The sequence below is a fragment of the Rhinatrema bivittatum genome, chromosome 6, assembly GCF_901001135.1.
Source record: "Rhinatrema bivittatum chromosome 6, aRhiBiv1.1, whole genome shotgun sequence".
NCBI lineage: Eukaryota > Metazoa > Chordata > Amphibia > Gymnophiona > Rhinatrematidae > Rhinatrema > Rhinatrema bivittatum.
In genome coordinates, this window is record NC_042620.1 from 193,210,191 (window position 1) to 193,227,000 (window position 16,810).

General features: G+C 40.1%; 1 protein-coding gene across 1 annotated transcript in view; it reads left to right on the forward strand.

Annotated features, from left to right (window-relative positions):
• Nucleotides 1-16,810, forward strand: part of ADAM23 (ADAM metallopeptidase domain 23) — a 600,522-nt gene that overhangs the window by 449,933 nt on the left and 133,779 nt on the right. Inside the window, 1 exon segment of the mRNA XM_029606344.1 lies at nt 2,916-3,084. Within this exon segment, the coding sequence (XP_029462204.1) occupies nt 2,916-3,084 (169 nt within the window).

The window sequence follows — 16,810 nt, forward strand, 5'->3', positions numbered from 1 at the left end:
CGGATTTTGAAGTCAAACTTTTCCGCGCCGCTTTTTCCCTAGCCTTCTTTGGCGCACTGCGCATTAGTGAACTGGTGGCTGCTTCCAAAAATGACACCAGTTCCAGAGGTTTACTTATGGAAAACTGCAAGCTATTCGACGATTCAGTTAACCATGCAAAGGTCGAAAACTGATCAAGCAGGCCAGGGTTGCAGGTTATGCTTGAAATGCGCTTTGTTGCAAGTCACCTGTCCATTGCGGAATTTCCCAGGTTTGCGACCTGTTGGCAGCAAATTTCTATTGTTTCACGCCGATCTCCTACCCCTTACAGTTTATCAGTTTTTGGCAGTCTTGAAAAGGGCATTGACAAAGTGTAATCCAAATGAATTTGGAACTCACTCTTTTAGAATAGAAGCGGCCACCAGTGCGGTGCAGGCTGGGTTACACATCGACACCATTCAAAAAATCGGTCGATGGAGGTCCAGTGCTGTTTACTCATAGATTAGGACAGAGCAGGCGTGAGGCTATAACCTGTTTCTTGCTTTTTTCAACTTTTGTTTACAGAGTTGGCCCAACAGTAGAGGATTGCTTGGATTATCGAACATTCCTTTGTTCACTTAGGGTTGGCCGTCCAGGATGTCCGCATTCTATGGATGGGCAAAAGAGGCATGTACTAGGATCAGCTTCTCCCATTGGCTCAGCTCAAGAAGGACACGATGGCCAAGCCCAGCATTATTGTGATTCACCTGGGTGGCAATGACATCGGGTCCTCAATCTACATACAGCTAATTCATAGTATGAAGGCCAATTTGAGCTAGCTTGCATCTTGGTTCCCTACTACATGCCTCATGTGGTTAGACATCATCTACAGAATAAAACGGAACGACAGCAGACTATGGAACTGGGGCTGGAAGAAGATCAACCGGCAAGTCGGCCAGTGGGTGCATAAACTGGGAGGCTTCCGGATAAAACACAAATGGGCCAACGACCCATGCGACGGCCTCTATCGACCTGACCATATACACCTCTCTGACATCGGTTATGTTCTTTTTAATAACATGATACAGGAGGTCCTTGAATTTTTTTTTCTGGTGAAGAAGTCTGCAGCTTTTTGGGGGGGCATGAGGCAAGTAACCTTCCTCATGCTAGTGGCGGGTGCACGAGCCGGTGGGGCAATTTTGCCAGCCCAGATGGCCCCCTTGCTCGGAGAACACAGCAGGGGGCCGGGTGGTTATGGGCTGCTTTACTAGGCAAAATGGCGTGCAGTCAGGGGCACCAGTCTGATGTAGAGAGTTGATTTAGTGCGTGCTGGAAGTGAATTTACCTTTATACTATTAACAATAAAGCTGCAGCCTTTTTCAACCACTCCATTTGGTGTTGTCTGGTGCGACTTTTTTTTTTTGGGGGGGGGGTGCAGGACAGGAATGCACAAGGGTGTTATTCGTGGATCTTGATGTTAGACATTTTTTTGACTTAGAAAAGTGAGGATTTTTCCCTGTTTTGAAACACATTTTAATGTCAGTCTGGCTTGGATAATACCTAGCTTTGCGCTCTCACTTTGGGACAGCATGAAGCTCTGCTGGAGTCCTGTAACTAAAACAGGAAAACACTACTACTTTAAGGAGAGGGCTGTGCTTCTTTGATAGGGAGGGTCATTTTCAAAGTCATTTCTGCAGGTAAATTCATACTTTACTTGCAGAAATGGGCTTTTATAAAATTGCTTACCCTACATTTATTTATATTTTATTTATTTATTTTTAATTTTTATATACCGAGGTTCCTGTATGAAATACAGATCACTCCGGTTTACATAAAACAGTGAAACGCCAAAAAAAAGGGGGGGCTTTACATAGAACAAAGTACAAATTGAACATAGTATAGTTACAAGAAACATTTGAACTCAGTATCATAGTATCTTAGTACATTACAAAGAAAACAATTGAGCACAGTGTCTTCAATAGTGGAACAAGGGACGGGTCAACATGAATGACTACGGAATATATAGTATGCGGGTACAAAAACTTGAATAAATCACTCCGAGCTGGAATCTGTTATAGGCATTAGTCCCGGGAACTGCCTAAGAGAGTTTTCAAGTTTACCTCTATGTAAACAAATTTACCTCATGCTTACCTCATGCTTACATAGAGGTAAATTTACCTCTATGCTTACAAATTTACATAGAGGTAAACCTGTGAGCATGGGGACAACTTTCAAACTGTGCACAAAAGTGTACTTTTTATCTACAGACTTTACCAAAATTGAGTCAGAAAAAGTACACACGCAGACCTGCAATTTGCCTGGGTACTTTTTCCAGCAAACTTGTTCACATATACACATAAATGCTAACCCTGCCCAGACTCCATCAGCAGGAATGTCTCCATTGTTTGCACATAAAAGTACATATGAGGTTGTACTTCGCACATACTTTTTACATCCAGAGTAGGCACTTTTCAAGGACCCTAATTTCCACATGTAAAACACAGGCAGAAAAGGCTTTGAAAATTGCCTTCCTAACGATACATGTGCATAAAACTCTGCTGATCAGTTTTCTTCCCACGTCTTTGTACCACTTCTTGCCACCTCTTGACATAGGCAATGCTTTGGTTATTATACTCTGCTAGGTCATAGGTAACCTTACACCAGTGTTATAGCCCACAATAATTTATTTAAAGTTTTTATATACCGACATTAGTATGCAAACATCATGCCAGTTTACATTACAACTGAAAGATCGAAAAATACAATGAACAGGGGAGGGGGCATGGATGTTGTTAACAATTAAGAAATAGAAGCAATGATGTACTTAGAAATATAATCTGTTGTGAATGATTAAACCAAAGTATTTTCTCATATATTTAGAAACTCAATAATATGTAAACTTTAAATATTTTATATTATTTGTTTTAAAATATAATTATCTTTATATTCCTCTACAGTGGTGCTCATGTTCTTTTAGACGATGAGACGGATTTGGGATACGTTGAGGATGGTACTCCTTGTGGCCCATCCATGATGTGTCTGGACAGGAAGTGTCTACAAATTCAATCCTTGAACATAAGCAGCTGCCCTTTTGATTCAAATGGGAGAAGCTGTTCTGGCCATGGAGTAAGTCTACACTTGTGTATGTAGTTTGTATTTATGGATGGTGTGCTGCATAGAGAGGGCATAAGCCTTTATTTTTCTGTTCAGTCATAAGATACTCTACAAAATCCTGTAATACCTACTGAATAGAGTTTCAAAGATACACTGCATGCAGTCACCTTTTTTTAAAAATAATTTTGTTTTTTTCCACTTATGAGTCAGTTCAACTTAAATTATAAAGTCCAATTAAAGTGCACACAAAACTTAACTTGGTCAGTGTTTCAGAATCCACTCCATTTATTGTTCCGTCTGGTAACTCCTTACATTTACACCACAAAGTTCTGTTACAGTTCTTAACAACAGTCCCAACACAGCACCAAAACAGCCTGAGTTAGGGTTTAAATACTGCTTCTTGACACAGCACTACTGTGCTCCTGTATAAAATGAATGACAGATTACCACACAGGTATGTGAATTTTTCATATGTAGTCTGTCTTTTGGGTAGCCCAGTTGTTAAACTTTGGTCACATCTTTACTACTTTTGTTTATAGACATTGATAAGAATCCCCCCGAAGCAGCCGACAGGTAAACACGGGGGGGGGGGACTGTTGTTAAGAACTGTAACAAACTTTGTGGTGTAAATGTAAGGAGTTACCAGACGGAACAATAAATGGAGTGGATTCTGAAACACTGACCAAGTTAAGTTTTGTGTGCACTTTAATTGGACTTTATAATTTACAGAGCAGAGTGCACTACAAGCTCTGGTTTATGGTTCAGTTCAACTTAAACCACATAAGCAGTTATATCATAGGTTCAAAACAGAATACAACTAGGCATTGTATTCTGTTTTGATGCCCAAAATATTTGCAATCCCCATGTTTTCTTCCCTAGCTCCTGAATATAACAGTAATGTAGAACAATCATGGCACAATTAGACAATATAGGTGAATGAGTAGAGTTGACCAAATAGCTTGTTAATTGTCCAGTAGGAAAAGCGGGTATCAGTTACCTGTCTCTCTAGAATGCTGAAGTTTGAATGCATTGCTGAGATGATAGAATCCAAAGGAGGGTTGGCAGTCATGTGCTGCAGAGCAGACCTGCAGACAGGAGAGAGTATTGAACAAATTTTTGTGAAAAAAGTTTTTTAATGAGATATGTATAAATATAAGGATCTGTTGCCAAATGCTCCTCTGGCCTACAGGTAGTGCTGTGAGCCAGTTGAACTATCTGACTAGTCCTCCCAGCTCTTGTGTTCCTCATTTTCCTGGCAGCCATCTTGTTTCATTTATAGGCTTGTACTTCTACTGAGTCAGTCTCAGCAGTCAGTTGCCAGAGCTTGGTCCTACTCTCCAGTCCTCATACTCTGGCTCAGTTCCTGTATTCAGAAGACTGCATTTTCTTCAGCCTCTGCCTTCAACGCTCCTATTTCTTCTACCTGGGCTTTTGGAATTCCGATTCATTCCTGCTCCTTACTTTGTTCCAGGCCTCTTGTTCCTATTTGAGCCAAGGTCTAACCCCACTGGCCACCAGCACCGGAGGGCTCAACCCAAAGGGAAGGTGGCTGAACTAAGTGGAAGTCTCAATAGGGTGGCCTAGATTTCACTCCCCTGGCACTTCATCATTCATTCTGGGGCAACTCACAGATGACAACCATCACATTATATATATGTGAGTTCAGTCCTCACATGAAGATATTTGATTTAATTTTGTCTTTAATTTAAATTGAACATTTTACTGTAAATGGATTTTTATCTTGAAGAAAAATGTATTAGCTATACACTGGTCAGTATTTCAAATATACATACAGTGCCTTACAAAGTCTTGTGCAGGCTTGTACATTTTTCACATTCTGCTATCTAAAAAATATAAATCAAAATGCATTAAAGTAGAAATTTGTTTCACTGTTCTATAGTACACAACATAATCTATACTTTCATCATGAAAGAACAATTATAGAGATTAAGAATAAAAAAAGTCATGATTGCATAAGCCTTCACACTTTTTTTCATAGCAAACCCAAATTATCTCTGACTAAAACAATTGCCTTAATAAGGTCCAAGATAAGTTCGAGTCCATCTGTGTCAAATCAAGATAGTTGAGCTGCTTCAAATACTCCTAAAGAATCAAGCCTTTTCTGTTGTATGAAGTGAATTTGAAGCAAAGGTCAAAACATGCTGAACAAGTAGCTGTCAAAAGGACTGTAGGATAACATTATTCAAAGGTACAGATTGGGGGAAGGCTATAAGAATATTTCAGTGTCTTTAAATATCCCCTGGAGCACTGTCAGATCCACCATTTTAAAATGGAAACACAGTTTGGCATCACCAAGTCACTGCTATGATTAAGCCATCCCTCTAAAGTTAGTAACCATGGGTTAAAGAAACTGCTGTAGAAAGTCACTGTGAGGCCTAAATGACAAGAGGCAGGTGACGCCTAACAGACTGGAGGATAGCAAATGTAACCCCAATATTTAAAAAGGGCTCCAGGGACGATCCGGGAAACTACAGACCGGTTAGCCTGACTTCAGTGCCAGGAAAAATAGTGGAAAGTGTTCTAAACATCAAAATCACAGAACATATAGAAAGACATGGTTTAATGGAACAAAGTCAGCATGGCTTTACCCAGGGCAAGTCTTGCCTCACAAATCTGCTTCACTTTTTTGAAGGAGTTAATAAACATGTGGATAAAGGTGAACCGGTAGATATAGTATACTTGGATTTTCAGAAGGCGTTTGACAAAGTTCCTCATGAGAGGCTTCTAGGAAAAGTAAAAAGTCATGGGATAGATGGTGATGTCCTTTCATGGATTGCAAACTGGCTAAAAGACAGGAAACAGAGAGTAGGATTAAATGGACAATTTTCTCAGTGGAAGGGAGTGGACAGTGGAGTGCCTCAGGGATCTGTATTGGGACCCTTACTTTTCAATATATTTATAAATGATCTGGAAAGAAATACGACAAGTGAGGTAATCAAATTTGCAGATGACACACAATTGTTCAGAGTAGTTAAATCACAAGCAGATTGTGATAAATTGCAGGAAGACCTTGTGAGACTGGAAAATTGGGCATCCAAATGGCAGATGACATTTAATGAGGATAAGTGCAAGGTGATGCATATAAGGAAAAATAACCCATGATATAATTACACAATGTTGGGTTCCATATTAGGTGCTACAACCCAAGAAAGAGATCTAGGTGTCATAGTGGATAACACATTGAAATTGTCGGTTCCGTGTGCTGCGGCAGTCAAAAAATCAAACAGAATGTTGGGAATTATTAGAAAGGGAATGGTGAATAAAACGGAAAATATCATAATGCCTCTATCATGGTGAGACCGCACCTTGAATACTGTGTACAATTCTGGTCGCCGCATCTCAAAAAAGATATAATTACGATGGAGAAGGTACAGAGAAGGGCTACCAAAATGATAAGGGGAATGGAACAACTCCCCTATGAGGAAAGACTAAAGAGGTTAAGACTTTTCTGCTTGGAGAAGAGACGACTGAGGGGGGATATGATAGAGATGTTTAAAATCATGAGATGTCTAGAACGGGTAGATGTGAATCGGTTATTTACTCTTTCGGATAGTAGAAAGACTAGGGGGCACTCCATGAAGTTAGCATGGGGCACATTTAAAACTAATCGGAGAAAGTTCTTTTTTACTCAAGGCACAATTAAACTCTGGAATTTGTTGCCAGAGGACGTGGTTAGTTCAGTTAGTATAGCTGTGTTTAAAAAAGGATTGGATAAGTTCTTGGAGGAGAAGTCCATTACCTGCTATTAAGTTCACTTAGAGAATAGCCACTGCCATTAGCAATGGTAACATGGAATAGACTTAGTTTTTGGGTACTTGCCAGGTTCTTATGGCCTGGATTGGCCACTGTTGGAAACAGGATGCTGGGCTTGATGGACCCTTGGTCTGACCCAGTATGGCATTTTCTTATGTTCTTATGTTCTTATTGAGGCAGAAGCTTTTGAGGACAGAGTCCACTTCGTCAGCCTAATAAGGGTGCCACCCATCTCTTGTCGTTTTTACTACATCAGTCTAACATGGCTATTTCTCTGAAGATGTAAGGCCTAAGATTCTTTTAAAAGAGCTACAGAGGTCTCTGGCTAAGACTGGGGAAAATATTGACTGGTCAACAATTTCAAGATTATTCCACAAACATGGCCAGTATGGAAAGGTGGCAAGAAGGAAGTCACTGCTGAAGTAAAGCCATATGATGTGCCTCATAGAAACACTTACGGGACAAAGCATGAAAGTGAGAGAAGATTTTGTGGTCTGATGAGACCAAAATGGAACTTTTTGGTCTCACTGCTAAGCGATGTATGGTGTAAAACAAATATAGAACATTACACTGTTAGCACCATTTCTGCACTAAAGCATGTGATGGCAGCATTATGTTTGGGAATGCTTTGCAGCAGCTGGGTCAGGAAGGTTTGAAGATCAAGGGATAGATGGATGGTGCAAAGTACATGCAGATCCTGGAGGAAACCACTTTCAATCTGCCTTAGATGAGACTGGAAGAAGATTCACCTTTTAGCAGGACAGTGAACCTAAGCACAAAGCAAAAGCAACAATGGAGTGGCTCAGCAAGAAGAAAGTGAATGTCCTTGAGTGGTCAAAGCTCAAATCTGAATCCATTTGGAAATCTAACATAGTATTATCGACAGAAAAAGATCAAATGGGCCATCCAGTCTGTCCAGCAAGTTTCTTATGGTAGAAACTGATAATTGGTGCAGGTTACTCCATGTGTTCTTAAGGTAGTAAATGCCGCTCTGTGCAGGTTACCCCAATGGGTCTGTTAAGGGTAGTGACTGCCGCTCCATGTAGGTTACCTTCATTCCTTATGTTAAGGATATTAATATTGGCAAGACTTGAAGATTGTACTTCACAGACAATCCCCAGCCAACTTGAAAAAGCTTGATCTAATCTGCTAAGAATAGGCTAAAACTGCATAAGAACAAAAGTTGCCATACTGGGTCAGGCCAAATGCCCATCAATCCCAGCATCCTGTTTCCAATAGTGGCCAATCTGGATAGAAATACCTGGCAAGTACCCATACATTAAATAGATCCCATGCTACTTATGCCAGTAATAAGCAATAGCTATTCCCTAAGTTTATGGACTTCTCATCCAGGAGCTTTTCCAAAACTTTTTTAAACCCAGCTAAGCTAATTACCTTAATCACATCCTCTGGCAGCGAATTTCAGAGCTTAATTGTGTATTGTGTGAAAAATAATTTCTCCAATTTGTTTTAAATGTGCTACTTACTAACTTCATGGAGTGCCTCCTAGTCCTTCTATTATCTGAAAGAGTAAACAACTGATTCACATTTACCCATTCTAGACCTCTTATGATTTTGTAGACGTCCATCATATCCCCCCTTAGCCATCTCTTCTCCAAGCTAAATAGCTCTAACCTCTTTAGCCTTTCCTCATAGGGGAGCCAATACATCCCTTTTCGCATTTTGATCACCCTTGTCTGTAACTTCTCCAGTGTATCTACATCTTTCTTGAAATACGGCGAACAGAAATGAACACAGTTCTCAGGTTAGAGTCTCATCATGGAGCAATACAGACACATTATGACATTTTCCATTTTATTTACCATTTCTTTTCTAATAATTCCTGACATTCTGTTTGCTTTTCTGACCGCCACAGCACACTGAGCTGACAATTCCAATGTGCCTATGATGCCTATATCTTTTTCCTGGGTGGTAACTCCTAACATGAAACATAACGTTGTGTAACTACAGCGTAGGTTATTTTTCCCTATATGCATCACCTTGCACTTGTCCACATTAAATTTCATCTGCCATTTGGATGCCCAATCTTCCAGTCCCTCATATCACTATCCGCTTCTGATTTAACTACTCATAATAATCTGCAAATTTGATCACCACACTTGTCATTCCCTTTTCAGATAATTTATAAATATATTAAAAAGCCAAACCCTGAGACACTCCACTATTTTACCTCTCTCCATTGAGAAAACTGACCATTTAATCCTACTTTCTGTTTCCTGACTTTTAACCAATTAGCAATCCACAAAAGTACATTGCCTCCTGTTCCATGACTTTTTAATGTTCTTAGAAGCCTCTTATGAGCACCTTCACCGCTAAAGCCATTTAGATTTGTGATTTCACCAATCACACAATTCCTCGGCCTTTCTCTGTTATCTCTTACTCTATTCAATGCTCAATCACTTTCAAAAAAAACTCATATCTTAAACGACTACCTTACTGAAGTAAACCCAGATATCTGTGCAATCACAGAAACGTGGTTTAAACCTTCAGATTTAGCTCTGTTAAATCAACTACCAACTCAGCTTTATGATTTTTTCTCCATACCTAGAACCAAAAGAAAGGGAGGAGGTCTGCTTCTCGCAGCCAAGAAAGGTCTAAGAATATCTTTACAACATTCATATACCACATCAAAATTAGAGCTCTCTTTCTTTAAATCTGATCATTTACAAATTGGCCTAATCTACGCTCCACCAGGATCTTTAGATTCTGACCCTTCACCAGTCATTGAACTCTCTGCCAAATACTTCAACCCAGACAAACCTGCCATCTTACTGGGTGATTTCAACTTACATGTCGATGCTTCACCACAATCCCCAAATTGTGTTACCCTACTCTCGGCTCTCAACTACATGGGCTTCACACAAATTATAAAAGCCCCTACCCACAAAGCAGGTCACACTTTAGACCTTATTTTCATTAATCAGTGCATCTCAAACACAAATACAATCACATGTTCACCTGTCCCTTGGTCGGACCATCAAATCATCAACACGACCTTCAAGCTTTCACAACATCCTCCACTTTCGTTCCCAAAAAACACTATTCAATTCAGGAAACCTTGTTCTACAGACCTTCTCATCAATCAGTTCACTAATGAATTATCACATCTCGATCTCTCCAACGCATCTACAGCCACCACCTCATGGTGCAACATCACCAAAAAGATCGCAGACATTACCTGCACTTCCATCACAAAAGTAGTACAACCTTCGCCAGACAACAGGAAACCCTGGTTCACCCCAGAACTGAAGCTGCTTAAACAAGAGCTAAGAAATAAAGAACACACTTGGAGGAGAAACCCATCCCCCACAACATTAGCTATTTATAAAACCTCCCTCAATGCTTATAGGATCAGCATACTGAGAACAAAGAGAGATTTTTTCTCAAAAAAAATACATCATTTCATATTTGATTCAAAAGCACTTTTCTCCTACGTTTCAGCTCTCACTAAACCATCACCTCCTACCATTCCTGATGATCAAGCACTCAACAAAGCATCAGAACTAGCAGAATACTTTAAGGATAAAATTGACAAACTGACTATCTCTTTCTCATCATCTTTTTCATATCCCCCTTTCCCTCACATTACCTCACCTCAACTAAATACAACGCTGGAAACTTTCGAGACCACTTCAGCACTTGAGATAGAAAACATACTTAAAAAAATGAAACCGTCATCTCATCCCTTAGACACAATTCCTACTAACCTTCTCATCACAATAAGAAACTCCATATCAAAACCAATTGCAGACATCATTAACTGCTCTCTCTCCCAGGGTCTAGTTCCTGACCAACTTAAATTAGCCATTCTCAAACCTCTACTTAAAAAACCTAACCTTCCAACCACAGATCCAGCTAACTTCCGCCCAATAGCTAATCTGCCATTGATCGCCAAAATTATGGAAAAGATAGTCAATAAACAACTATCTGAATATTTGGAAGAAAACAACATTCTTGTATCTTCCCAGTATGGCTTTCGGAAATCGTTAAGCACTGAATCTCTCCTTATCTCTCTTACCGATTCTATTCTATCTAATATGGACAAAAAACAACCACATCTTTTGATACTACTAGATCTCTCTGCAGCCTTTGACACTGTCAACCATTCATCTCTATTAAAATGTCTGGCAGATATAGGCATTAAAGGAACAGTCTTCAGCTGGTTCAAATCCTTCCTAGCAAATAGACAATTCAAAGTAAAGATTAACAACAAAGAATCACAACCGATCCCTTCCAACCGGGGGGTCCCTCAGGGTTCCTCCCTTTCCCCTACCCTCTTCAACATTTACCTCTTACCTCTATGTCATCTACTTACTAAACTAAACCTAACTCACTATCTCTACGCGGATGACATCCAGATACTCATCCCAATCTCAGAATCCTTACAAAAAACCTTGGCTCACTGGAACAATTGTTTGCAACAGATCAATCATCTTCTCTCCAGCCTTTGCCTCATTCTTAACAACAACAAAACTGAGATCCTAATCATCAATCAAGACATCAACATCAAACTTCTAAACCCAGCTGACCTACTCAACTCATCCACTCCCATATTAAATCACTCACCACATGTTCGAGATCTAGGTATCATGCTAGACAATCAGCTCAATTTTAAAAAATTCATAAGCACAACCACCAAAGACTGTTTTTATAAGTTACAAGTCTTAAAAAAATTGAAGCCTCTTCTTTATTTCAACGATTTTCGGATGGTCCTACAAGCCATTATTCTATCAAAAGTCGACTATTGCAATTCGCTTCTCTTTGGCCTTCCATATTCATCCATCAAACCCCTCCAAATGCTACAGAACTCTGCAGCCAGAATCCTTACCAATACGAATAAAAGAGATCACATCACCCCCATTCTCAAGCTCCTCCACTGGCTGCCTATAAAGCAAAGGATCCTATATAAAGTACTCACCGTAATTCATAAATCCATTCACAATATCTCTCCTCTTCAATTATGTAACCAACTACGCCCTCACTCCTCCTCTAGACCCATCAGAGGAGCATATAAAGGCACACTCTATGTACCTTCAACAAAATCCTCGCATCATAAACGTGCCATATCTACAGCAGGCCCCATTCAATGGAATGCGCTCCCACCAGACATTCGGCTTGAGTTCTGCCACTCTTCATTCAAAAAAAAACTTAAAACCTGGCTCTTTAGCCAAGCTTTTCCAGGACCATGATCATCATTTTTTCCCCTCCAACCAGCAAGAACATATCTTCTTCACAAACCCCCATTTTCCATACCACTACCTACTTTGGTATCTAATCTCTTGCTGCAGGACACTTGAGACTTTCTCACTTATACATTATAATTTTTATGCTCAATAAGACCTGTCAACTTAATTGTTTAAGTCCTTTTTTTTTTTTTTTTTTCTCCTTTATCTTTTGGTCATCAATGTTACAACGTTATAGTTAAATTTTGAACTTATGTACACTGTTCCAAGTTTCATAACCTTGTTCTATGTAATGCCTTTTGGCAATTTTCATGTTCTGTTTCAATGTAAACCGATGTGATCTTTATTTCATATAGGAACACCGGTATATAAAAATCTAAAAATAAATAAATAAATAAAGCCATCTTCTTTTCAAATTATATCTTAGTCTGTCTTATCAGTGTTTTATATTTAACTTGTCAATGCTTATGCTTTTTCCTATTTTCTTCAGATGGATTCTTCCAATTTTTTTCAAAAATATTTTTGGCTAAAATAGCCTCTTTCACTTTGCTTTTTAACCAAGCTGGTGGTAATTTTACCTTCCTTTCACCTTTCTTAATGCATTGAATAGATCTGGACTGCGTTTCTAAGATGATATTTTTAAACAATGTCCATACTTGTACACTCTTAACCTAGCTGCACCTTTCAGTTTTTTATCTTCCTTATTTTATCAAAGTCTCCCTTTTAGTGCTAGCACTCTAGATTTAATTATTGTCCCCCTACCACTCATTAATTCAAATCTGATAATGTTATGATCATTATTGCCTAGTGGCCCCACCACATAAGAACATGCCATACTGGGTCAGACCAAGGGTCCATCAAGCCCAGCATCCTGTTTCCAACAGTGGCCAATCCAGGCCATAAAAACCTGGCAAGTACCCAAAAACTAAGTCTATTCCATGTTACCGTTGCTAGTAACAGCAGTGGCTATTTTCTAAGTCAACTTAATTAATAGCAGGTAATGGACTTCTAATCCAAGAACTTATCCAATCCTTTTTTAAACACAGCTATACTAACTGCACTAACCACATCCTCTGGCAACAAATTCCAGAGTTTAATTGTGCGTTGAGTAAAAAAGAACTTTCTCCGATTAGTTTTAAATGTGCCCCATGCTAACTTCATGGAGTGCCCCCTAGTCTTTCTATTATCCAAAAGAGTAAATAACCAATTCACATCTACCCGTTCTAGACCTCTCATGATTTTAAACATCTCTATCATATCCCCCCTCAGCCATCTCTTCTCCAAGCTGAAAAGTCCTAACCTCTTTAGTCTTTCTTCATAGGGGAGCTGTTCCATTCCCCTTATTTTGGTAGCCCTTCTCTGTACCTTCTCCATCGCAATTATATCTTTTTTGAGATGCGGCGACCAGAATTGTACACAGTATTCAAGGTGCGGTCTCACCATGGAGTGATACAGAGGCAATATGACATTTTCCGTTTTATTCACCATTCCCTTTCTAATAATTCCCAACATTCTGTTTGCTTTTTTTGACTGCCGCAGCACACTAAACCGACAATTTCAATGTGTTATCCACTATGACGCCTAGATCTCTTTCTTGGGTTGTAGCACCTAATATGGAACCCAACATTGTGTAATTATAGCATGGGTTATTTTTCCCTATTTGCATCACCTTGCACTTATCCACATTAAATTTCATCTGCCATTTGGATGCCCAATTTTCCAGTCTCACAAGGTCTTCCTGCAATTTATCACAATCTGCTTGTGATTTAACTACTCTGAACAATTTTGTGTCATCTGCAAATTTGATTATCTCACTCGTCGTATTTATTTCCAGATCATTTATAAATATATTGAAAAGTAAGGGTCCCAATACAGATCCCCGAGGCACTCCACTGTCTACTCCCTTCCACTGAGAAAATTGTCCATTTAATCCTACTCTCTGTTTCCTGTCTTTTAGCCAGTTTGCAATCCACGAAAGGACATCACCACCTATCCCATGATTTCTTACTTTTCCTAGAAGCCTCTCATGAGGAACTTTGTCAATCGCCTTCTGAAAATCCAAGTATACTACATCTACCGGTTCACCTTTATCCACATTTTTATTAACTCCTTCAAAAAAGTGAAGCAGATTTGTGAGGCAAGACTTGCCCTGGGTAAAGCCATGCAGACTTTCTTCCATTAAACCTTGTCTTTCTATATGTTCTGTGATTTTGATGTTTAGAACACTTTCCACTATTTTTCCTGGCACTGAAGGCAGGCTAACCGGTCTGTAGTTTCCCGGATCACCCCTGGAGCCCTTTTTAAATATTGGGATTACATTTGCTATCCTCCAGTCTTCAGGTACAATGGATGAATTTAATGATAGGTTACAAATTTTTACTAATAGGTCTGAAATTTCATTTTTTAGTTTCTTCAGAACTCTGGGGTGTATACCATCCGGTCCAGGTGATTTACTACTCTTCAGTTTGTCAATCAGGCCTACCACATCTTCTAGGTTCACCGTGATTTGATTCAGTCCATCTGAATCATTACCCATGAAAACCTTCTCCATTACGGGTATCTCCCCAACATCCTCTTCAGTAAACACCGAATCAAAGAAATCATTTAATCTTTCCGCGATGGCCTTATCTTCTCTAAGTGCCCCTTTAACCCCTCGATCATCTAATGGTCCAACTGACTCCCTCACAGGCTTTCTGCTTCGGATATATTTTAAAAAGTTTTTACTGTGAGTTTTTGCCTCTACAGCCAACTTTTCAAATTCTCTCTTAGCCTGTCTTATCAATGTCTTACATTTAACTTACCAACGTTTATGCTTCAGCTTATCAATTATACATGACTCAGTATCAAAGAAATCTGTGGAAACAGATGCAAGAATTCACAACATCATTACCAGAACAATATCAAGAAGCAGCCCAAGCAAGTATTCACAAAGGACTTGAACCTGGCAAGCATGAAGTCCGAGCTGCTTATGACTGATTTGAAACAGCCTCCAGCGTAGCAGCCTCTGGCATAAGTGCAAGACGTTGGGCATGACTAAAAGCCTCTGACCTCAGGCCTAAAGTCCAAGAGAAATTGGTTGACTTACCATGCCTGGGTGATAACCTCTTTGGTTCCAAGGTGCAAGATGCAGTTGCACAATTAAAAGAACATACAGAAACCCTGCGCCAACTTTCATCAATTCCGCAGGATTCTGCTGCCCAGTCGTCTCGTCGGCCTCCCAGAAAGGAATCTAGACGACCTTTCTATAGACAGAGACGTTATTACCCTCCAACATCTAGAGGCAAATCTACTAGGCCTCAGCAAAGAGCTCAATCCAGACAACCTAGGGCGGCTAGACCTTAATCTCCACCACAGACGGGACCGGCTGCAGGCTTTTGAGGTTTTTCCCAGAGACCAAAGCCATCTCTCCAATCCTCATCCACAGCTTCCGGTAGGAGGCAGAGTATCCTCCTTCTACAACCATTGGTTACAAATAACAACAGACCAATGGGTACTTGCAATAATATTTCGAGGTTACCAACTCAATTTCCTCCCAATTCCAAGAGATTCTCCTCCAAGACCTCTTCCTTTAATCGAAAATCACATAATCCAATTGCAAGTAGAATTATCCACTCTTCTGAGGGCCAGGGCTGTAGATCCGGTGCCCCGGACTCAGCAAGGCAGAGGATTCTATTCCCGCTATTTCCTCATTCTAAAGAAAATCGGAGGCCTACGTCCCATCCTAGACCTCAGAAATCTCAACAAATTTCTGAAGAAAGAAAAATTCAGGATGGTCTCTCTGGGCACCATGTTTCCACTTCTTCAAACAGGAGATTGGCTTTGTTCTCTGAATCTTCAAGACGCTTATGCTCACATTCCAATATTTCCTCCTCATTGCAAGTATCTGCACTTCATGGTATGTCATCAACATTTCCAGTACAGAGTGCTACCATTCAGACTTGCCTCTGCTCCCAGAGTATTCACCAAATATCTGGCAGTAATAGCAGCACACTTGCACAAAGAAAGTGTCCATGTCTTTCCCTATTTAGACGACTGGCTCATCAGAATTCAATCTCAACCAGGAGCTCTGGCTTCTCTGTCGAACAATTACTCTACTTCACTCCATGGGTTTTCTCATCAATTATCAAAAGTCCCATCTCACTCCGTCTCACCTGCTTCAATTCATAGGAGCAGAATTGAACACCATACTTTCAAAAGCTTTTCTACCTGGAGATCGGGCAGAAACACTTTCCCTACTGGCAAACTCTATTCACTCAAAGCAACAAGCAACAGCTCATCAGTTTCTAACCTTGTTAGGCCACATGGCATCCACAGTTCATGTCACTCCTATGGCAAGATTAGCCATGAGGGTAACTCGACTTTAAGAGCACAATGGATCCAAGCCATTCAACCACTGTACTCTCCAATTAAAGTAACCCACCAGCTACGTTCATCTCTTCTTTGGTGGGCGAACAAGGACAATTTGCGCAAGGGCCTTCCCTTCCAGCAACCAGTCCCACAGATAACTTTAACTACAGATGCATCCACCTTAGGTTGGGGAGCTCACATAGACAATCTCCAAACCCAGGGTACTTGGACAAAACTCGAAGCAACATTTCAAATCAATTTCCTGGAACTTCGAGCTATACGTTATTCTCTGCATGCATTCAAGGACTGCCTTTCACACAAGACTGTTCTCATTCAAACGGACAACACAGTAGCTATGTGGTACATCAACAAACAGGGAGGTATGGGCTCGTTTCTGCTTTGTCAAGAAGCTG